This window comes from Delphinapterus leucas, chromosome 1 (assembly GCF_059928025.1).
Source record: "Delphinapterus leucas isolate spDelLeu-1000000601 "Yukka" chromosome 1, BTC_Dleu_Yukka2, whole genome shotgun sequence".
NCBI classification, from domain to species: Eukaryota; Metazoa; Chordata; class Mammalia; order Artiodactyla; family Monodontidae; genus Delphinapterus; species Delphinapterus leucas.
In genome coordinates, this window is record NC_143129.1 from 122,979,081 (window position 1) to 123,002,040 (window position 22,960).

The window sequence follows — 22,960 nt, forward strand, 5'->3', positions numbered from 1 at the left end:
TGGAGGTATAACAGAACGAGCAAATGAGAACCATGCCAACTAAGATCATGTCTGAATTATGTGACAGTTTCTTGTAACTCTGGTCAAGAAAATTTGCCTCAGATTTCTTATTCCAACAGAGTACAACAGAGGGACTGAATTTGGTGATCCCTCCTGGTGCTAAAAATCTTACGATTTAAAAAAAAATTTGACTTGGATTGCTGGAAAGTCAAGATGCTTGCTTTCTTACTTTCTGTACTTGTTCCGGTTCAAGAATTAAGAACTTTAGATGGGAGAATAAGGCTTTGCTTTCTCTAACTGCTATTTTCTGACTAGGTACTTCGTAACTCAGGAAGACCTCATTTATTCCCAGTAATATGTTTTACTAAAACTCTTTCAGGTAACTTTACAAAGACTGTGTGACTTAATAGTAGATCACGGCTTGAACTCAGTTTTTATTTATTGTTGTAACTAGAAAATTTTAGTGAGGGCTTTTTTTTTTTGTCTCTGTAGTTATCAGAGACTGTTACAGACGATTGCTGTACTCGAGGCTCAACGTTCTCAAGCAGTCCAGGACCTTGAAAACTTAGGCAGACATCAGAGAGAAGCACTAAAAAATCCCATTGGATTTGTGGAAAAACTCCAGAAGAAGGTATATATTGAGCAATTTTTAAGATTTATTGAGATGTATTTGGTAATAACTCGGTTTATTCTTTTTATATGATTATATACTTGTTTAAATGTTTAATTTTTTTCCCCTTCTGTAATTAACCATATTACTGAAGGCAGAATACTGCCTTCCTTCACCCCCACCAAACACACAATAAGATATACCTCAATGAAGATAGCTAGGAGCTTCAATTGGATGTGTGTTTAGAAACTTGATGTCCTGTTCCTAGCCATTTTTACAGTCTTTTTCTGTTACTTTCTTCCTTCCCCATCTTAAAAATATTTTCCCTGTTTTGCTTTCAGGACTTCAAGATTGTTGAAGCTAAAAGAAAAAATACTTTAGTATTTATTTACTGCTTAGTTTAGAGTTACTTTTCTAACTCTGAACGTAGTGAGATAGAAAACAATGGTGATACAAACAAAAACTATATTTTAAATGTCTTTAGGGTTATGGTTGCCAAGTCTATGAGAATGAGGTATATAAATTTTACTTAATTTTGAAATGTTCTTTTATTTTAGTGTAAAATTCCTTATAATTCTATTTTTTCCTTAAAACATAACTTTCATATTTAAGCAGTTAACCATTTGAAAGTGATTCAAGTTTTTATAACTTTCTTAGTGTGTAAACATGGAGATAATCTAGATGTGCATTTATGCCACAGTATGTGTCTTGAATTAGGGGCCCACTAATTATTCAGTAAATTTGAGAGGCAAATATTAATCAGCATTGTCTGAAAAGATTAAAACTGAAAAACTATGAAAAAGAATCCTCTTTTTCACCTTAAACAACACAAAAATTTAGCCTGTTCAGTATGAAAAATTTAGTTATTAGTTACTAGTTTTTAATGAGTCACAGAAGTGGTCTACCAGGTGTTGAGGGAACAGCCCTGGGGACTTCATTTTATTTAGATGATTATTGTTTGGATTTGGATTTTTCTAGTTATGTTATTTACTTGGCAAGCATTCCTTTCTCTGCTTTCAGAACATTGAATATCATAATAGACGTAGGATCTATATATTGATTTGTTAAACCTTCTAGAGTTTTTAGAACCCTATTGTACCCTCTGTGTTATAGTGGGCCCACTTAGGTGTTTATTGATTCTGCACTGCTGTCATGAAACAATTTGCTGGTGCAAAAAGATACAGTACTTTCAGTGTTTACTTATCATTGATTCAACTAAGACAGATGGTGTTTTAACCTTAATCGCATTTTATTCATGTTCTTGGGTGGGCAAAAAGATGCAGTTATGCACATTTACTAGATACGTTATGTGGTTGGTTATTTGCTGGTTTTCCATTTCTGTGTTTAGTTTAGAACTGAATTTCTTTTCACTTTATCTCAGAAACAGAGATGTGATATTGACTATCTTAAGAATTTTTTCAAAAATATACAAATGTGTATTAAATCCTAGATGCTTTGGTAATCATGAAAGACTTATGTTCCTTGGAAAGAAGATTTTCTGCTGGATTTAATTTAGAAGTTTGAGTTTTCACTTTTTCTGTGTTAACTCATGTATGCTTAAATTGTCTATTTTCTTCAGGTTTACCAGAGTAGTTAAGTTGTTGACATGTGATCTCTTTGTTTTACTGGACATCTAAAAACTCCTAATTGAAATTAAGGAAACTTGGATTATATATTGGTATATAGAATGCAGGGAACCTTTACGGCTTGTTAGCTTTCTTTGATATTACTACCATCATTATTTTAAAAGACACTCTGTTCTAATTTTTCTAAAGTTGAACCTTAGACTAATATGTGCTATTATGATGATGGTGCTAATATAATATGTCACAAGCAAAATAAAAATTAAGAATTCTGTGTCACAAAGTGGATTTTGCCTGCCAAGTTCATAATTTATGACCTGATTTTTTTCTCAACGTTTTATTTTGAAAAATGTTAAGTAGACGAAAAAGTGGAAAGTACTGTATAGTTAGCACACCCATCCACCCCCAGATTCTACCATTAACATTTTATTATATTTGCTTGATTGTATGTTTATGCAGTTCTTCCATCCACCATTCTATCTTATTTCAAGATGGAATGCATTTGATGCGTTCCAGAGTTGCAGACATGCACACTTAACACCAAAACGCTTCAGAATGCATATCGTTAACTAAAATTTTTTTTTAAAACTTTTTCAGGTGAAATTTACATACAATGAAATTCAGAAATCCCAATTTTACCATTATATGGGTTCTGACAAATACACCCACCCATGAAACCCGAATCCCTATCAAAAGATTGATCATGGGCTTCCCTGGTGGCGCAGCGGTTGAGAGTCCGCCTGCCGATGCAGGGGACACGGGTTCGTGCCCCGTTCCGGGAAGATCCCACATGCCGCGGAGCGGCTAGGCCCGTGAGCCATGGCCACTGAGCCTGCGCGTCCGGAGCCTGTGCTCCGCAACGGGAGAGGCCACAACAGTGAGAGGCCCGCGTATAGCAAAAAAAAAAAAAAGATCATACTGACGTGGTTTTAGTAATTATGACAACTATTCACTTCTCTAAAGATGGTTGGCAAAGTAATTGAATTCCAAGTAAACTAAAGATGTAGTTTTGATTCTCAAAATGTGATGTTTTTTTGTACACGTGCTGAGTTATATAGTGTGAAAATAATTAATAGTTTTATGGATAAGTCAGGAACACATGGGTCCATTAAAAATGAATTCTGTGTATCAAGTCATATCTATTATATTTCAGTCAGACACATTTCATGTGCTGTTCTTAGAGATAAATATCTTTCTTTGCTATTTCTGTTTAAAGTGTGTTAGTGATAAAGTACAGTATGTTTATATAGTTCAGCTTTAGACCTCTAAAATTAGTGCTTATGTTTTGTTAAGTTCATTTTCCTTTACTTGGCTATCATTTCTACCATTTAGTGTTTAGACTGTATTAACTTCATTGGCTGTTGGATTCAAAAAGTGAGTAGAAATGCTCAGTTGATGATTATTTAGATTTGGAGCCATCTGAAAATTTGGTTGTAGTTGATAATTTCTTGAATTAAACTTAGTTTGTCACTTTCATTTTTTTCCCCCACCAGGCTGATATAGGGCTTCCATATCCACAGAGAGTTGTTCAGTTGCCCGAGATTGTATGGGACCAATATACCAATAGCCTTGGGAACTTTGAAAGAGAATTTAAAAATCGCAAAAGACATACTAGGAGAGTTAAGCTAGTTTTTGATAAAGGTAAGAAATTACATGATACGAATTTAATTAGAGAACTACCTGACAAAGTCTTGCTTTAATAATCCTATATGTGGTTTTCTTTTTAGTAGGTTTACCTGCTAGACCAAAAAGTCCTTTAGATCCTAGGAAGGATGGAGAGTCCCTTTCATACTCTATGTTGCCTTTGAGTGATGGTCCAGAAGGCTCAAACAGTCGTCCTCAGGTAAGCAGGATAAAGTGTTAGAGCAGGAAAATTTGAATTGTAGACAAAACATTTTAACATTTTGCTGGTTTGTATTCTTAAAATTCAAGCAGTCTTTCACCTGAAGGTATGATGAGAACATGACTTTGAAGTTAAGAAAAAGCTGGGTTGAAATCATAACTCCACCACTTACTAGCTGTGGAACTTCAGATGTCATCTATATTAAAATCTCCAAGCTGCAGTTTCCTCTTATATAAAATGTGATTAATATCACCCTATGTTGTAGAGTTGTTGTGAGGAATATAATGAGTAGTACATGTAACATGCCCAGTTCAGTGCCTGACACATAATACAGTATTTATTCTAAAAATAAGAGCTCTTTGTGTGTAGTGGAATGTAACTAGGATTTGCTGGTTGTAACCTGGCCTTGCTGCTGTTAGTTAGATGAACTTTAATAAACATGTGGATTCAGAATGAAAAAGTAACATTTCTTTAAAATAAACAATAGCCATAAAGATAGTGGTATGTTGAGCTGTGTAACTAGTTAAAAATATTATGTACATTTTAGTAAAATTGATATTAGGCTCCATTTTATGAGCAAGACATACGTTTAGGATATTACTTTATTATTACTTAAATAAAAAGACTAGCACATTAAAAATATTATAATGGAAAAAATTCCACGTATAACTTCCTCATTGTTAGCAAAGAATATATATGGTACATTATTATTTCTAAAACTGCCCTAAACAGTCAGTACATATGATCTCTTCAAGATGTTTCCCCACATCCTTAGGCTAGAAATAAAACTGTTCATATTTCAAAAGTAAAGAATAAATAGATAACAAAGGAGAAAGATGCACCTGGTGTGTGTTCATGCTTTGTTTCCTTCATTTTTCTTTGTGAGGGTGGATGTGATGCTTTATTTAAAAGATTGGGATGGAAATACTCTTCTGAGGTACAAGACACTAATTGGAAAATGGATTTGTTAAAAATATTTGAATTCTTTGGTTTTCAGATGATTTACAATCTACCAAAGAAAGGTAATTCAAATAAACTATAAGCACTGTAACAATGATTATTAAAAAAAAAAGAAACATTTCTATTTCTTTAAAATGAAGTTGCTGTCACCTATATCTCAAGATTGCTAGGAGTATAAAACCAAATGAAATAAAAGAACATGAAAACATTTTGTAAGCAATAAATTATGTACACATTAAAAAAATAAATTTACTCACATATTTTGAAATTAATTAAAAATTTCACAATTTGTGTGTTATTTGGCTATATCAAAGGGTAGTCTTTGTTTTTTCTCTCTGACAAAAACCTTGTTTTATATGCAGATGATAAGAGGACGCCTGTGTGACGATACCAAACCTGAAACATTTAACCAGTTGTGGACTGTTGAAGAACAGGTAATAGATATTTCTAAATTGTGTAGGTTTAAAAAAAAAGCAGTTAAAATTAGAGCCAGTATTGTGAGTAAAGTGTATATTGTTGTATGTAATCCCTCTTAACCATGAATTTAAAATATTTAAACTTGTTTCTGTATACCTTTTTGCATACTTCAAGAATTTTGCATTCTGAGAATATATGAATTCCATTTTGGGGATAATTTTTAATTAAGGAACCTGGGTTTTGGGGAGGGGATTGAAAAAGATATTAAAACAGATGGAGTAAAGTTTTTGTAATGCAGCTTTGTGAGACAGAAAAACCTGGAGCCAAGTAAAGCTGTGCTTCAAAGTGAATTCTTGTTTTTGTTTGGAGGGGAGCTGGCAAAGCCAAGGTCAGAGTGTTCTCTTACATTTTGGCATATAGCTAGGATTGTTTGTGGGTAAGGTTTGAGACACATCTCTGTCTCATGTGAGGATTAGCCCCACAGCTATAATGAGTTTATCAGTTTATAAAAAGCTTCAGGAAACTTTTATTTCCAACATTTGGACTATTTTGCATCCTTAGGACTATGGGAGAATTTAGGAGATAGGTCAGAATATTAAAATTAAATATTTGAATGAAGGACCACACAAAGGAGGAAAAGATCTCTTTTAGTATTCTGTCTAAATCCAAATGAATTTACATAGTTTTGTCAGATCCATAGTGGCAAGCCTAAACATAGTCTAGCAAGATAAAGTGGTCAGTGGAAATCACTAAAATATGTAACATATTAATTAATTATTTTCTTTGTTGGGGGTGCTTTCCTTTTTTTACTGAAGTGCATAGAAAATCTTTATAAGGTCTTTCATAGGTTTATTTTCTAATCTTATTTTTCTTGTGAAGTCTTAAATTCCTTACTAGAAATTTTTCCTATCATGAGGATTTCTAGTTGACCTAACCCCCAAAGTTGGGGAGGGAGTATTATAGTTTAAGATGAAAGGTGAATGTATTTATTTAGAAACTCAGTATTAAACTTTCCTAAATTTGGTCTTTGGTTTGGCTTAGAAAAAGCTTGAACAACTACTCTTGAAATACCCTCCTGAAGAAGTAGAATCTCGACGCTGGCAGAAGATAGCAGATGAACTGGGCAATAGGACAGCAAAGCAGGTAATTGAGGAGATAGCCCCATATTGTTGGCATGTTTTTGATGGTTTTTTAAATGAAGGATAGTGAAGCTAAAATCAGTAGACCTGCCCCTTCATATTTAGCTACACAGTGCTATAGTATGTGGAGTTTTAAAAAACAACATCGTGTATTTTTCTGTTGATTTTAGAAACAACTCTGAGATAATTCTGCTTTGGATCATTACTTAAAAATAAAAAAGTAATGGACTTGGTGCCTCTTGAATGTTTAATGAGTGCACCAGTTTGTGCTTTTTGGTTAGACTGTGCTAATAGATTTGTGATCGTGCCTTAGTCAGTATTCCCTGATTGTCTTTCTAAAAAAATATCTGTCAGTTTTCTCCTTCACATTCCCATTGATATTAATAGATATGTTTTTATGCTGCAAGCACTTGTGTTCACAAGTTGAAACTGTGTTTAGCTTTGGAATCAAACAGATTTAATTTATTTTAACAGTTTTTTTGTCTCTATTTTAAAACATAAGTGTCTTTGGTGGCAATTTAAAATTATTTCTAGATTTATGGTAGATTTTAAGTTGTTACTATTCATTAAGATACACATGTATGTTTTAAAAACTATTTTAAAAAACTATTCTGATACTGCATGTCTTGTCATTTATTACGTTAAAAGGCTTGTCATGTTTCCTTAGGTTGCCAGCCGAGTGCAGAAGTATTTCATAAAACTAACTAAAGCTGGCATTCCAGTCCCAGGCAGAACACCAAACTTATATATATACTCCAAAAAGGTAAAAAAAAAAATAGGTAAAAGTAAACCTTAGATCTCAGATTAAATTCATCAAAGTCAGAGTTCCTGTGTAAAAGTTTATATATTTATGAGAACAGGGTTATTTTATTTTTAAAATTTGACTCACTCTAAACATTTTCTTATATATGGTAGGATTCCATTATTGCTACTCAGTGAGTTTCAATGACGATTATTCATTATTTTCTTAGGAGTAGGTTAGTTAATGTGAATGAGTGCTATTTGAAAGATATTAGATTGTATGTATGTCAAAAAGGCCTTTGTGATGTTAAAGTTTTTAGGGTGTTTGATTCTTTAGTAAATATAATCAATTTCTGTTTTATACATATATTATATAAATCCAAGGTTAGAAATATTTATTAAGATATTTAATCCTCACTGTAATTCTAAAAGTGTAGGTAGTATCACTTTCACTTTACTCATGATAATATTAATAGATAGCTTTTGATCTTACTGTTGAATGCTCTGGGCTAGGTACTGTTCTACAACCTTTTTATAGATGAGAAAACTAAGCACATTGAGTGAATTGTCTAGTCACAGCTGGTAAGTCTGGGAATCATTGATCTTCTGATTCTGCACCTAAGCCTTTTCCACTGTTCTCTGCCGCTCTGTACAGTGAAAAAGCTACTGTCCCTCTCCTACACAGAACACTGCATAGAATTATGGCCAATTTTTTGCTTTAATTGCAAAAAAAGTAAAGCACATCATTGGCCTTCTTTCATTTCCTTGGTAAATCATCTGGGTACTTCCACTCCCCCGCAACTGCCACCGTTCACCTAAAGAGAAGCTAGGAGCCGATCTAATGCTGTTACCCTTCCTTAGTGAAGCTAACTGTTTTACATTAAGAATATTGTCTATATACCTCCATGTTTTAAAAATTTTGTTCTTATTCTTTTTACCAAGCTCTGGAAGCTTGTTTTAATTTGTCAGATGTTTTAAATATTCTGGATTTTTTTCTCCCCAAATATAGTATTATCTATTTAGATATGTAGAGTTCATCCTGTAACTTCAGAATGTTGGAACTTTGATAACCACCATTTAACTTAACAGCTTTAATTTTCGTGATTTCTAGGTTATCTTTAGATGTGTTGTGCACCTTACGTTTTCACCACTAAGACTAGACGATGATAACAAAAGGAATACTAAAGAAACCTAAATGTGTTCCCTTCTTTGGGTGCACTGAATTTTAAGTTAACAGACATTTTGACTGCAGAGATCTAGCCCAGTCATAGACGTGGTTAGAGGTTTTTTGTTTTGTTTTGTTTTAAATAAATTTAATCAATTAATTAATTAATTTAGTTTTGGCTGTGTTGGGTCTTTGCTGCTGCGCACAGGCTTTCTCTAGTTGCAGTGAGCGGGGGGCTACTCTTTGTTGTGGTGCGTGGGCTTCTCATTGCTGTGTCTTCTCTTCTTGCGGAGCACAGGCTCTAGGAGTGTGGGCTTCCGCAGTTGTGGTATGCGGGTTCAGTAGTTGTGGCTCATGGGCTCTAGAGAGCAGGCTCAGTAGTTGTGGCGCACGGGCTTAGTTGCTTTGCGGCATGTGGAATCTTCCGGGACCAGGGCTTGAACCCGTGTCACCTGCATTGGCAGGCGGATTCTTAACCACTGTGCCACCAGGGAAGTCCTGACATGGTTAGAGTTTGAATTTTGAAATGAAATGATGGTTCTCTATGTGGCTGAGATTATTCTTTGTGGCGGTGCTGTTCGTGAAGAGAGGAAGTCTGCATAGGGGTTCAAAGGGAGGCCTTTGGCTCCACAGAGGCCTATTTTATAATCTTGATTCTACCACTGCCTAGCTGCAGTACCTTGAACAAGAAAGTTAACCTCCTCATGCCTCCGTTTTTTCACCTTTAAATTAGAAGTGATAATAACTACTTTACAGGAATGTTTTGAGGGCTAAGTGACATTGACAAAGAGTAAGCAGTCAATCAGTGTTAGATACTATTTTCAGACATTCATCGTGTTGGGGAAATTTTCTTTTTACTTGATAGTTTTATATCTGGCTTTGGCTAACTTCATCCTCCTTGATCATCTGTAAGATGACCTTAAGAGGAGCCAGCATGTGAATGCCAAGAGTGTAATAAATGTTGGGGATACAAATATAAGCTACATAATGAGCATATGGTCCATTATACTCCACCTAGGTATTCTGCCTACATTTCTGTTTGTTGGTTTGGTTTGTTTTTATTTAAGGCTTGTTGTCTTTTTAAAAATCCAGATAAAATAGAAAAAGCAACCACATAAGAGTATGCTGAAGGGTAGAGGTGCAGTCCTTCTGATCAGGCAGATTTGCAGGAAGTAGCATTTATATTTTTGATTCTTTTAATGATTGTCCACTATCCCAATTAAAAATTTGTTTTCTCACTTAGTCTTCAACAAGCAGACGACAGCACCCCCTTAATAAGCATCTCTTTAAACCTTCCACTTTCATGACTTCCCATGAACCACCAGTGTATATGGATGAAGATGATGACCGATCCTGTTTTCGTAGCCACATGAACACTGCTATGGAGGAGGCATCAGTAAGTTATCTATTTATACTATATATATGTCTGTCTATCTATCTATCTATCTATCTTTATCTATGTATTATACAGATCAGGATACAGAATGGGAGCACCAGGATTTCCTAATTATTCCTATTCTTCAGAGAATATTGCTTTCTTTTCTTTTAATTAACTAGTCAAACTTGTTTTACAATGGGCTTTAAAAATGTTTTTATGAAGAAACTTTCAAGCATATACAAAAATAAACCCATGTGCACCCATTATTCAGCTTTAACAATTATCAGTTTGTGGCAATCTTATTTTCATCTATACTTCCTACCCACCCAACTTTCTGTCTGGGATTATTTTGGAGCAAGTTCCAGACATTACAAAATATCATTATCATGTTTATTAAAAGGTACTTCTTTATATAATCCAGATATCCAGTCAGTTCACATTTCCCCAGTCATAAATTGCAGTAGTGCCTCCCCCCCGCCGCCCTTTTCTCTCTCTTCTGTTTTCCCCTCTCACATTTGTTTTGTTGAAAAACTGGGTTATTTGTCTTGTAGAATTTACCTCAGTGTGGATTTTGTTGTTTGTATCTCCTTGGTGTCATTTAATCTGTTCCTCTGTTCCCTGAATCTCCTATAAATTGATAGGTCTAGATAACTGATCAGATTCAGGTTTATTTGTTTTTTTGTTTGTTAGGGTGGGCAGGACTACTTCATGTATACTTTTATCAGTTTGACATAGCATACATTGTTGCTTAGATCCATTAACTCATTAGATGTTACAAAATAGTAAAATTCTTTCTTCATTTATTTGATAGAATATTCACAAAGTAACCCCCCCATCAACTATTTGATTATCCTAAGTTACATACAGAAAACGCAGCATAACTGCTTGATTCTTCCCTTTATTTTCCTGTTTTTAAAATAATGAGTTTGTTCTCTGATATCCTGTAGATTGACTCATGAGGTTTTAAAATTTTTGTATTCTTATGAATTGTTGGACTTAAAATATATTTAATGTGTTTCAGTGCATTGATATTATTGTCTTTATTAGTGTACAGATTGGCCCATTGGTTGGTTGTAACCTATTCAAGCTGGATTTTGAGTTCTTTTGACAAGACTCTAGTAATCTTTTATAGCTTTCTTACTGTCCGGTAGGACAAGGAAATTCCAGGCTCATCTTGTATATTTCCTGCTTCAGACCTGGAGTCAGTTCTGCTTTCTTTTATTGAGAAATGGTATTTGGAGGCTCTATCCTGATACAGGATGTTACTTGCTACTGGATTGATCATTGTATCTAAGCCTATATAGTGGACAGAGCTGAGAAATATGTTATATATTTGTTAAAATTAAAAGACATCATAAATTCATCATTTTATTTCAAATTCAACTTAAGGACTGTGGGAATTTTACTTAACCCATTTTGATCTTTAATATGTATCATTTTTCTACCATGCTGAAAATTCCAGTTATCAGTGACATCAACATAATGCTTTCTTTGTCTCACACTGCCCACAGTAGTCTCAGAATTTCATAATACTAACACTACCATCAACAATATGATCCTGAAAACAGGTTTTTTGGGTAGCACTGTTTTTGCAGAGCACAGGCTCCAGATGCTCAGGCTCAGCGGCCATGGCTCACGGTCCCAGCCGCTCCGCGGCATGTGGAATCTTCGCAGACCAGGGCACGAACCCATGTCCCCTGCATCAGCAGGTGGACTCTCAACCATTGCGCCACCAGGGAAGCCCCGGGTAGCACTGTTTTTGCCTTAGGATATACCCAACTACAGAAATAAAGTCAAATTATACTTTTAAAATCCTCTTGGACTAATTCCTCTCTGTGTTGTCATCAACTGGATGCTATTTTAGGTTAATTCATTTCATTTTACTTTACATTCGGAGATTCCTTTTTATTGCTGTTAATATTTTTTATTTTACTATGCTAAAATTCTTCCTCAATAAGTAACATGATTCTGATTCCTTGTTTAAAGGACATGAAGATTGCCTTATATCTTTCTTAGTACTTTGATTATATATGGTAACTGGAAAAGGAGATTTTAATGAAAAGTCAGCAGATAAAAATAAGTCTCCTTTGTTCTGTTTCTAGATTAATCAAACACTGATTGTATACTTTGGTATGAAACTACTGTAAAATGACTGTATTCTTAAATTTTTTTTTTCTTTTTAAACTTGTCTTTTTGAAAAACAGCTAGATTCTGCTGTGTCTTAAGATATGGCATTTGTGTGTAATTTTGTATTTTGTGACTATTAGAATTACTCATTGGAGAAATGTTTATTTACACTTAATATGTAACAGGCTCTGCTAGAGGTCAGCTCCATAGTTATGAATAAAATATCTATGATCTTGGGGTTCTCATAAATCTTAGTTTTGTGGGAGGAGATAAATGTGTAATCACATCAATAAATTACAGAATTTTAAAAATGCTTCAAAAGTATGTGTCATTGTAATTATTTTAGAGGTACTTAATTCAGATTGAGAGTTTAAGTGGAAGACCCAAGGAAGTGATAGTCAAGTTGGCCATTGAAGGATGAATAAAACTTAGCTAGGTGAGGAGTGATGATGGGATGCTTAAAAGAAGTACATTTTGAGAAAATTGGCAAAATATAGTATAGTATAGGTGGTTGAATTTGATTTAGCTTTTGTTTGGTTGATTTTATTTATTTATTTTTAAATGAGCACCAGTTCACATCATTCTGATTACTTTAAAATAGCTATTTAAATGTATATTTATGAATCCTCTAGTGTAAAATTTATAGATTTCAGTTTCTCTTTTCAGAAAAGCAGTAGCTAGAGAGACAATCTGTATACCATTTAGACCCTCTTGAAACTGGTCATAGTATTTCTCCTTTAAGTAAATTTAAAATGATTATAACTAGGAAATCTGTTTATGGGTGAGCATTTTAAAAATATTTGTTTGTTTTTTTGTTCATTTTAAAGTAACATTGGTTTATAACATTATATGTTTCATGTGTACAGCATTGTAATTCAACTAATATATATGCACTACAGTGTGCTCACCACCAAAAATTCTAGTTTCTATCCATCACCATACATTTGACCCCCCCTACCCATCTCTCCCTCCCCCTACCACTCTTCCCCTCTGTGGAAAGAACACCAATCTGTTCTCTGTACCTGTGTGTGTTTTTGTTTTAATTTGTTTGTTTGTTTATTTTATGTTTTTTTAATATTCAACATAAGAGTGAAATCTCGGTACTTGTCTTTCTCCTCTGACTTATTTCACTTTGCATCAATTTCCTCAAAGTCCATCCTTGTTGCCACAGCTGGCAAGATTTTATCTTTTTTTTTTTGATGGCTGAATAGTATGGAATTTTAATTTTTAATTGTGCTGAATACCCATAACAGAAAATTGACCATCTCAGCCAATCTTGAGTGTACAGTTCAGTGGTGTTAAAGTACATTTACGTTATTGTGCAGCGAATCTCCAGAACTCTTTATGTCTTGCAAAACTGAAACTCTGCATCCAGTAAACATCATCTCGCTATTCCCTCCTCCTTCTAGCTCCTGGCAACTACCATTCTACTTTCCGTCTCTTTGAGTTTGACTACTCTGGGTACCTCATATAGGTAGAATCATACAGTTTTTGTCCTTTTGTGACTGGCTTATATCACTTAGCATAATGTCATCAAGGTTCATTCATCATGTAACGTGTCACAATTTCCACTTTTATGGCCAAATAATATTCCATTGAGTGTGCATACCACATTTTATTTATCCATTCTTCTGTCAGTGGACACTTGGGTTGCTTCCACCTTTTGGCTGTTGTGACTAATGCTGCTGTGAACACGGGTGTACAAATATCTGTTAGAGTCTCTGCTCTCAAATTATTTTGGGTATATACCCAGAAGTGGAATTGCTGGATCATATGGTAATTCTGTTTCATTTTTTGAGGAACCACAGTACTATTTTCAGTAATGGCTAGAACATTTTATATTCTCATCAACAGTGTACAAAAGTTTCAATTTCTCTACATCCTTGCCAACACTTATTATTATTATTACTCTTTTAAAATTTTGATAGTAGCCATCTTAGTGGGTGTGAGGTGATTTAACTTTTTTTTTTAACATCTTTATTGGAGTATAATTGCTTAACAATGTGTTCATTTCTGCTGTATAACAGAGTGAATCAGCTATATGTATACATATATCTAACTTAATCTTGTTGACCAAATTTAATAATACCCTTAGACTTAAAATGCAAATTAAAAAATTTAGCAGAGTTTGTATTCTTTGTATTTGCCTAAAATATCTAAATTTAATAATTTTATTATAAAATTTCTTACTACATTATTTAATTATTTGGGGTACATCACATTTATTGGTATTACGTATTTATTACATTATTTATGTTGTCTTTCTCAGGGGTAACATAGGAAGGCAGTAGCTATAATTTAACATCTTTAGTTGACAAGAATTTGAAATGGATGAAAGATAGTGGGCGATAAGGTAGGTGAAGTGTGAGATTGTAAAGAATCATTATCCAGCTGAGGCCTTTGGGCTTGACAATGTAGATAGTGAGGAAGCCATTTTTAGCAATAGTGAGACAGAGGAGGGAGTGGTTACTATAGAGGACTGATTTGAGAGAGATTTTAGGTAGTATTAAATAGTGACAGAATTATGTTTTATTAGATATGAAGTATAAAATTAAGGATAACACTTAGGTTTAGGCCTTGGGCTGCTAGGTGTGTAAGGGGTTAGTTATATGGACAAATCTGGGTTCAAATCACTTGACTCTTTAACTAATTAACCATGTAAGCTTGGGCATATGTTATAATTTCTATAAACATCAGTTTCCTTGATATAATATAAATATAGTAGCTAAGAATACGTAACATGGAGAGCAGGAGAAACGGGAGGTGCAGGGGTTGTCTGGTCCAGGATTGAGAATTGATGGAACATGGGATTAATGAATTGGGGATGCTTTTATGAGGGTTGTGGAAATCAGTGACCATGGGATCAGTCATGAGGTAGCAAAGGGAAGAAATGGATCCTGGGTGGCAGAGCACAAATAAATTGGGAAAATAGGAAGCAGTTAGTGATTCATCTGTCAACTTCAAATTCATATAGCTTTTACTGTTCATTTCTTTATTGTAAATAATAATCTTTGTAACATAAGTTCATCCATTTGAGTAAGAGGAATGTACTGTATTGATCATTGGGAGTACTGAGCAGAAAACAGAAGAGATTAGTTTGCTTGTTGTTAAGAAAATGTCATATTTACCTGAGGAAGCTTAAAAATCTGTTAGATTGGAGAAGAGGAGCTTCCTGCAGATCAGGAAAAAGTATATTACAAGGAGTCTTCCAAGTCGCCATGAACTTGTTGGGATGGGGTTGAAGCTGCGTTAGTGTATGACAGAGGTGGGAGTCATGCCTTGTTCCCCTGGTACTTGCGTTATGAAGATGCCTACTACAGTTCAATATTACTATTGCATTAAGAATCCCTCCAGGGCTTCCCTGGTGGCGCAGTGGTTGAGAGTCCGCCTGCCAATGCAGGGGACACGGGTTCGTGCCCTGGTTCGGGAAGATCCCACATGCCGTGGAGCGGCTGGGCCCGTGAGCCATGGCCACTGAGCCTGTGCGTCTGGAGCCTGTGCTCCGCAAAGGGAGAAGCCACAACAGTACCGCAAAAAAAAAAAAAAAAAAAAAGAAGCCCTCCAGAAGTATTAGTCTAAAATATTGCTGAGGGTCTCTTTGGCCTCTCCCGTTGCGGAGCACAGGCTCCGGACGCACAGGCTCAGCGGCCATTGGCTCACGGCCCCAGCCGCTCTGCGGCATGTGGGATCTTCCCGGACCGGGGCACGAACCCGTGTCCCCTGCATCGGCAGGCGGACTCTCAACCACTGCGCCACCAGGGAAGCCCAAGGGTCTCTTAAATGTGGAAAATATCTTGTCAGTAGAAAAATAGTCTTTATCAGTATTTCTTATACTAGTTCATTTTAATTATGAAACTAACAGTTTTGTGTTTTGTTTTTTTCAATAGGATGAAGAAAGTATTCCTATTATGTATAGGAATTTACCTGAATATAAGGAACTATTACAGTTTAAAAAGTTAAAAAAACAGAAACTTCAGCAAATGCAAGCTGAAAGTGGATTTGTGCAACATGTGGGCTTCAAGGTAAATTCTATTTAATTCTTCTATTCATTTAATTTGAAAGGGTGATAGGATATATTTAAGGTGGTTTTCGGAGCTTTAAGCTCCACGACTTTCAAGCACACAGATAAAAGTAAGTTTAGCTCTTGTCCTGTTCATTTATACAAAGTAGTGTGCCACAGTTACTGGTGTCAAGAGATTTATGATTCAGTAGAGATAGAGAAGAAAAATATACAGGTATAGTTTGAGGTAATACATGAGATGAGAGGTTTTTCTAGCTATTTCCCCACCCCAAATTTACTGAGATATAACTGACAAATAAAAACTGTACATATTTGTGTACAAAATATTTAAGATATAAAAAAAATTCACCTCGCATAGTTATCTTTTTTTTTTGAGATAAGAACACTTAACATCTGCTCTCTCAGCAAATTTCAAGTATGCAATGCAGTATTACTAACTATAATTACTGTGTTGTACATTAGACCTCCAGAACTTATTCATCTTATAACTGAAAGTTTGTACCCTTTGACCAATGACACCACGCCCACCCCTACCTCCCCCCACCCCACCCAGCCCCTGGCAACCCTCAGCAACCTCCATTCTAATTCTTTGCTTCTGTGAATTTAACTGTTTTGGATTCTACATTTAAGCGAGATCATATAGTATTTGTCTTTCTGTGTCTGATATATTTCACTTAGCGTAATGTCCTTAGGTTTCATCCATGTTGTCACAAATGGCAGGATTTCTTTCTGTTTTATGGCTGAATAATATTCCATTGTGTGTGTGTGTGTGTGTATATATATATAGAGAGAGAACACATTTTCTTTGTCCATTCATCCATAGAGCTATTTCTTTTGTTGTTGCTGTTGTTCATGGATCAGAAATTTCTTTTCCCCTTTCAGATTCAGTTATCTCTGCTGTTTTTTGAGGGGCTAGTAGAAATACATTTATTCATGCCACAAAATTTTGAGATATCCATTTATGTTCCAGGCACTTTGCTAAGTGCTAGGGATTTAGCAGTAAACAAGATGGACTCACATCCTTCCCTATTCTGTTTTCATCTCATAAGTGATTTAGAGAAGTTAAATGAGTGAATTAGTTGAGTGTGACTAGTGTGCATACTGGAGAGCAGTGAGAGGCTATTTAGTTGCCTTGGAAATTTTGCTAAGGAGTTTAAACTCTTCTAAAATGTTGGAGAAACTTTGAAGGATTTTAAGCAGAGTAACATGAAATTTGCATTTTGGAAAGATCATTCTATTTTCTTAAACAATACAACCCTTAGGAAGGCAGTGGGTTTCGAGTGGATAACTCTTAATTCTGACTACAGTATTGTTAAATTCTTTAAATAATAATTTGTTCATGTATACTTTTTATGTAATTGAAAAAAAATTAAGTGAAGGGGGAAAAAGATCATTCTGGCATTAGTATGGAGAATGGATAGGAAGAAAGCAAGGCTGAGGGCAGGGAGACTAGTTGGAGATTCTCTTCATTAATTTAGACAAAAGATGAGAATGTCCTGAACTTGACTGGTGGCTGTAGAAATAGAGAGATTGACAGGTTTGAGAACACCTTAGATGTTAGAACTGGCTATACTTGGTGGGATTGGAGGAAGTAAGATTGAGACCATGAACTACAGATTTGCTGGTAGTGGTATACATAAAAATACTGATGTGTGCTGTGACTTAATAAATTTAAAACAAAATTCTTATACCTCTGGTCCTCTGGAGTGGCTATTAGCCAGAATATATTAAATGATTTTCTTTTCTAGATCTTTCAGTGGTCCTGCTTCTCCATTTAGAGATTTTCCTAATTGACAGCTGTGTCTTTCCAGGAAGAAACTCTCTCCACTTCTCATAATTTTGTTGTAAGACCCAGCTGTGGCTTGTTTGCCAGTCTGTCAGCCACTCTAGTTGGCCTGATGATCAAAGAACCTAGAGATTTACTTTGATTTCCAAGATTGCGCAGAACACACCGAGGGCTACCACACTGCCACAACACTGAGAAAGAGCTAAATTTGCCTTTTCTTCATGGTGGGCGTTGGTTATTAGGAGCCTTCAAGGCTTTGGAAAGTAACTCAGTAAGGTGAAAGTTCAGAGAGGATTTTGTGTTCAGTTGGGTTTATGTTAGCTGTGGTATCCTGTTTTAAATAGTTCTGTAACATATTTGGATAGTTTTAGCAATGGTATTAAGTCAGTGGTTCTAAAGCCCAGTCATTGTACACTGGTCTGAGGTACCTTTCAAGTCAGTAGCTACTAATAATCAAACGCCCAAGTTTGCAGATGATTTACTGAAGATTTTTAAAAATAAATTAAAGCATATTATGATGTTCCTCTCACCCATCTGTATTGTAGCTCAATCTTGAATGGATAGAGTTTCAGCTAGCTTGCTAGAAATTGTGCCTAACTTATAACCATTTTTTGTGTTATCCCACTATCTTGTGCATGGGGAGAGAGGAGAGAATGTCTATGTGCACATTATGTGTTGCCCAGCAGGAAAAAAGAAAGCTTGAGAACAATATAGTTTAATACTTTTTCTCTCTGAATCTTTAATAGTGTGATAACTGTGGCATAGAACCTATCCAGGGTGTTCGGTGGCACTGCCAGGATTGTCCTCCAGAAATGTCTTTGGATTTCTGTGATTCTTGTTCAGACTGGTAAGTGTTATCTATCATTGTAAGTCTTAAATTTTGACAAGAGCTTCTCAGACACTAGTGAGTTTGATTTCTAAACTGCTTAGAAAATCACCACATTTAATGGGTTGAACTTTGTTGTTCTAGACAATTAAGAAATTTTCCTTAATGACACCATATCTCAAGTAACTTTCCATTAGAGATTTTGAGAGATTAATGGATTTAAACAGGTAGAGCTGTGAGGAAGTTTGATAATATCTAGACCAAAATGCATCCAATGCCATGTAATGATGTGTTTGTATGTGTGTGTGTGTGTGTGTGTGTTTTCTTTTCAGCCTTCATGAAACAGATATTCACAAGGAAGATCACCAACTAGAACCTGTTTATAGGTCAGAGACATTCTTAGACAGAGACTACTGTGTGTCCCAGGGCACCAGTTATAATTACCTTGACCCAAACTACTTTCCAGCAAACAGATGACATGGAAGAGAACATCATATACTAGTCCTCTTCAACACATAGCAATGGTATCATTGTGAATTATGTGCACAGTTTGGAAAGATTCTCTACTTTCCCTGAAATGACACTCACAGCATGACAGCTTCCTGAGTGTTCTCGTCAACAGCTCTGCACCGTTGTGGCTCTAGATCACTGTTCAGCAGCTGAACATTCCTGGTGAGCAAAAGGGTTTCCCTGGTGAAATTCGCACCACCACCTTAAAGCCTTTTAGGTGGTGATCTTAAATGGGTGAGATGGAAATGAGAGCACATATTAAAGAGAGAGTAAATTCCAAAGGTTTCAAAGAACTTGGTCATAAATATGCTAATGAGAAGACAAAGTATTTATATTAAAACAGTTTAGTAGCTTTCAGTTTTGTGAAAATAGTTTCCAGCACAGAAACTGACTTCCTTAGACAAAGTTTTAACCAATGATGGTGTTTGCTTCTAGGATATATACACTTTAAAAGAACTCACTGTCCCAGTGATGGCCGCTGATGGCCTTTAGTAAATTGGAGCTGCTTAACCATGTTGATGTCTAATTTCTTTTAACCACAATGAACTGTCCTTATTACCAACAGTGAAGCACTACAGGAGGCAACTGTGGCATTGCTTCCTTAACCAACTCATGGTGTGTGAATGTTATAAAATTGTCACTCAGATATATTTTTTAAATGTAATGTTATATAAGATGATCATGTGATGTGTACAAACTATGGTGAAAAGTGCCAGTGGTAGTAACCGTGTAAAGTCTCTAATTCACAACATTAATTCCTTTAAAATACACAGCCTTCTGCCTCTGTATTTGGAGTTGTCAGTGCAACTCATAGAAGAAAACTGCCTAATAGAAAAATCATATATATGGTAATAATTTCCCTCTTTTGTAGTCTGCACAAGATCCATAAAAGATTGTATTTTTATTACTATTTAAACAAGTGATTAAATTTAGTCTGTGCAGTGAGCAAGAGTTCACATGCATTCTTTTATACTGCTGGATTTTGTTGTGCATCATTTAAAACATTTTGTATGTTTCTTCTTATCTGTGTATACAGTATGTTCTTGAATAATGTTCATTTGTCAGAAGAACTGTGAGAAATAAACTATGTGGATACTGTCTGTTTATATTATAGAATGCTTGTTGTGACTTCCTTCGGTTAGATTTTGGATTTTATTTTTACTAGTATTAAAACCAAAACAATTTTTTTTAAGGTTTTTTTTTTTCCTTTACCTATCTGCCCGTTAAAAAAGAGTAAGGACTATATATGATGGAAAAGAAGGTAAACTTGAGAAGCTCTGTAAAAGATGGTAATGTTTTCACTCACTGTGTGTGCTGAAACACTAAACTAGGTTAACAAAAGAGAATATGTACCATGGTTAAAGAAAAAGACAATTATTAATGTCCAGATGTGAAAACTAAAATTAGGTTGAAAACTTTTAACCTAACTATCATTCTTTCTGATGAAATAAGCCCCCCATGTGTTAAATAAGTGGTTTTTGAAAATCGCTATATTCCCTGGAAATTATTATTGACTACTGGAAAAGAAAATATAAATATTCTAAGATTGATTAAGTATACTGATGCAATTTTTAGAGTCTTCTGTTTTTTCCAATTTTAAATCAAGGGGACATTATTTACCAGTCCTCTTCAATACATTGCAGGGTACTGAAATAATACCCTGAATTCTTTCAATTGAGAAAAGTAATACAGTTTTAACTATAGAAATATGAGAATTTTAATGTATTGATTAAAGAATACTGATGATTTTGATAAAATATATCACATCAGAAGAAAAGGAAATGGACTTGAATTAGAGTTTTTGCTCTGGAATTATTAGTTGGGGCAAGAAGAGGAGAATCATTAACATTCTGGGCATTTGGCTATTATACTTCAATTGAATATGCCAGAGATCTACCTTCAACTTGTAGTAAAGTTGAAGTAGCACTTGATGGTAACTTCTGTGTTTGCATAGAAGTAATACCAGTCAGTTTTGGAGAACCATTCAGAGCCATTCAGAAATCCCATAAAGTATGAAGTATGCTTTGAAAGAGTGATACAATTGATATTTATATAAGCAGAATAGACAAAATAAATCCACTTAAATGTATTTTTTAAGGACAAAGATTTTGAGAATTTTCAGTAACAAAATTTTCTGCTTGAGCAAAAGATGTGTTTATTTTGCATTTTTCAGCTCCAAGCAAATAGTCCTCATGGCTTTAAAAGGGTAGTAGTAGTGGTAATGTGTTTTGTTGTTGTTTTAATGTGAGGACTGCGGGAATGCACAGGGCTCTCATTTGCAAGTAGGCCTTCCATCTCCTACATAGAAGCATTGGTTGTAAAAGACAACATAGACCTACTTATTAAAGCATCACTTATTTAGTAGTATTCAGTAGGTCAGTTGTATTTCCTGAAATATTCTGCTCAAGTTATTTGCTAAGAACTGAAGGAACTTTTAATGACACCTAAAACCACTGCTTTAATGTTTTTAGGCAGAGGGGATTTTGGTTGGTGTGTGATGTGTGCTAAGAATAATAGCAAACACTGATAGAGTGCTTGTTATGTGCCAAGCAAGCATATGGTAACGAATTTAATCTTACAACCTTATGAGGCAGGTTCATTTTTATCCTGTTTTCATATGAGGAAATCTAGCCAGAGAGGTTAAGTAACTTGCCCAAGGTCATATCGTTAGTAAAGTGGTGATGCTTAGATTTTAGCCCAGACAGATTGCTTCAGAGTCAGCGTCTGAGCAAGAATGTTCCCTTTGTGTCAGGGGTCTCAGAGATGGTGGAGGTGGAGGTGTGCAGGAGTTACTTTTCTGTCTCTTCTTCTGGTGCGGTATGCACCCTAGAGTACAGACGTGAGCACACGTCCAGGTTTATAGCTCAGAATAGAGCAGCATATCTGTGGATGGGGAAACCCATCGATCTGTGAAATCGTCTGCCCCATGACGAATTAGGAAAACACATAATTTACATATTCTAATTTGACAGCAGACATGTGGTCATGAGGCTTTAGGCAAAGCTGGGACTGAAGACTTGGGTCTTCTACCTCAGGTACGATTTGTTTCCATTCATGTTTGGTGCCTCTCACTTAACCTAATAGTGTGCTGTGTCCATTTTTCTCTCCTCTTCTCTTTTGTTTAAATTAAATTGCAGAACACAACAATTTACTGAGGTATGAGGAACATTTTTTTTAATGAAATTAAAAAAATAATATATGACATGTATTAAGGATAAATACTTTGCAAATTTCTATGTTAGTTATAAACATAAGAGTGGCATGCTATATAAACTATACTTCTTACTGTGGATAACAGAGTTTGAAGGGCATTATTCTAGGTACACTGGGTAGATTGAAAGCCTCCAGATAACAAGTAGATTTTTACACAAGATTATGTCCTATTTAGGTTCTAAAGGTTTGTTTTTATTTCGCATCTTGAAGAAAAATGGGCTTCTGTTTATATGATCCCAGAAAAAAAAAACAAAAAACAAAAACCTTTTCCCCTACAGTTCAAGTAGCTGATTAAATGGATTTTTGAACATGGTGTCACATTTAGCTCCATGAGAACAGAGACCATCCGTGTCTATATTTATCCCTAGGGCCTGGCTCTTAGTAGATTCTCAATAAATATTTATTGGTAGTAGGACCAATGTTTTGGTTACATTTTTCTCTAGGAAGTTAGAGAAACCACCTGTGTCTGAGTGTGTCTGTGAGTGCATCTGTGGGACCCTTAGAGGGTTTGCCTCAGGAGATCTCCTTTACAGGGCTCTGGGAGGAATAAAGGATCATTACATCCTATTTTATCTGGAGGATGTGGTTCAAACCTGGGTGGCTGAGATTTTGGTTCTCTCTGGGACCCCATTTTCTGCCAT

At 35.2% G+C, this 22,960-nt stretch overlaps 1 protein-coding gene across 10 annotated transcripts in view; it reads left to right on the top strand.

The window, feature by feature from the left end:
- Window positions 1–22,960, top strand: part of ZZZ3 (zinc finger ZZ-type containing 3) — a 139,253-nt gene that overhangs the window by 81,751 nt on the left and 34,542 nt on the right. For 8 of the 10 annotated variants that reach the window (XM_022581047.3, XM_022581049.2, XM_089920771.1 and 5 more), the window contains 10 exons: window positions 493–631; window positions 3,687–3,834; window positions 3,921–4,036; window positions 5,359–5,430; window positions 6,455–6,556; window positions 7,220–7,315; window positions 9,702–9,854; window positions 15,851–15,985; window positions 18,517–18,617; window positions 18,929–20,298. In XM_022581047.3, the coding sequence (XP_022436755.1) occupies window positions 493–631; window positions 3,687–3,834; window positions 3,921–4,036; window positions 5,359–5,430; window positions 6,455–6,556; window positions 7,220–7,315; window positions 9,702–9,854; window positions 15,851–15,985; window positions 18,517–18,617; window positions 18,929–19,073 (1,207 nt within the window). In that variant the 3' untranslated portion in view covers window positions 19,074–20,298. Of the gene's footprint in view, window positions 1–492; window positions 632–3,686; window positions 3,835–3,920; window positions 4,037–5,358; window positions 5,431–6,454; window positions 6,557–7,219; window positions 7,316–9,701; window positions 9,855–15,850; window positions 15,986–18,516; window positions 18,618–18,928; window positions 20,299–22,960 lie in introns of those variants that run through there. The other 2 variants (XM_022581050.3, XM_089920801.1) reach the window with 2 other exon arrangements.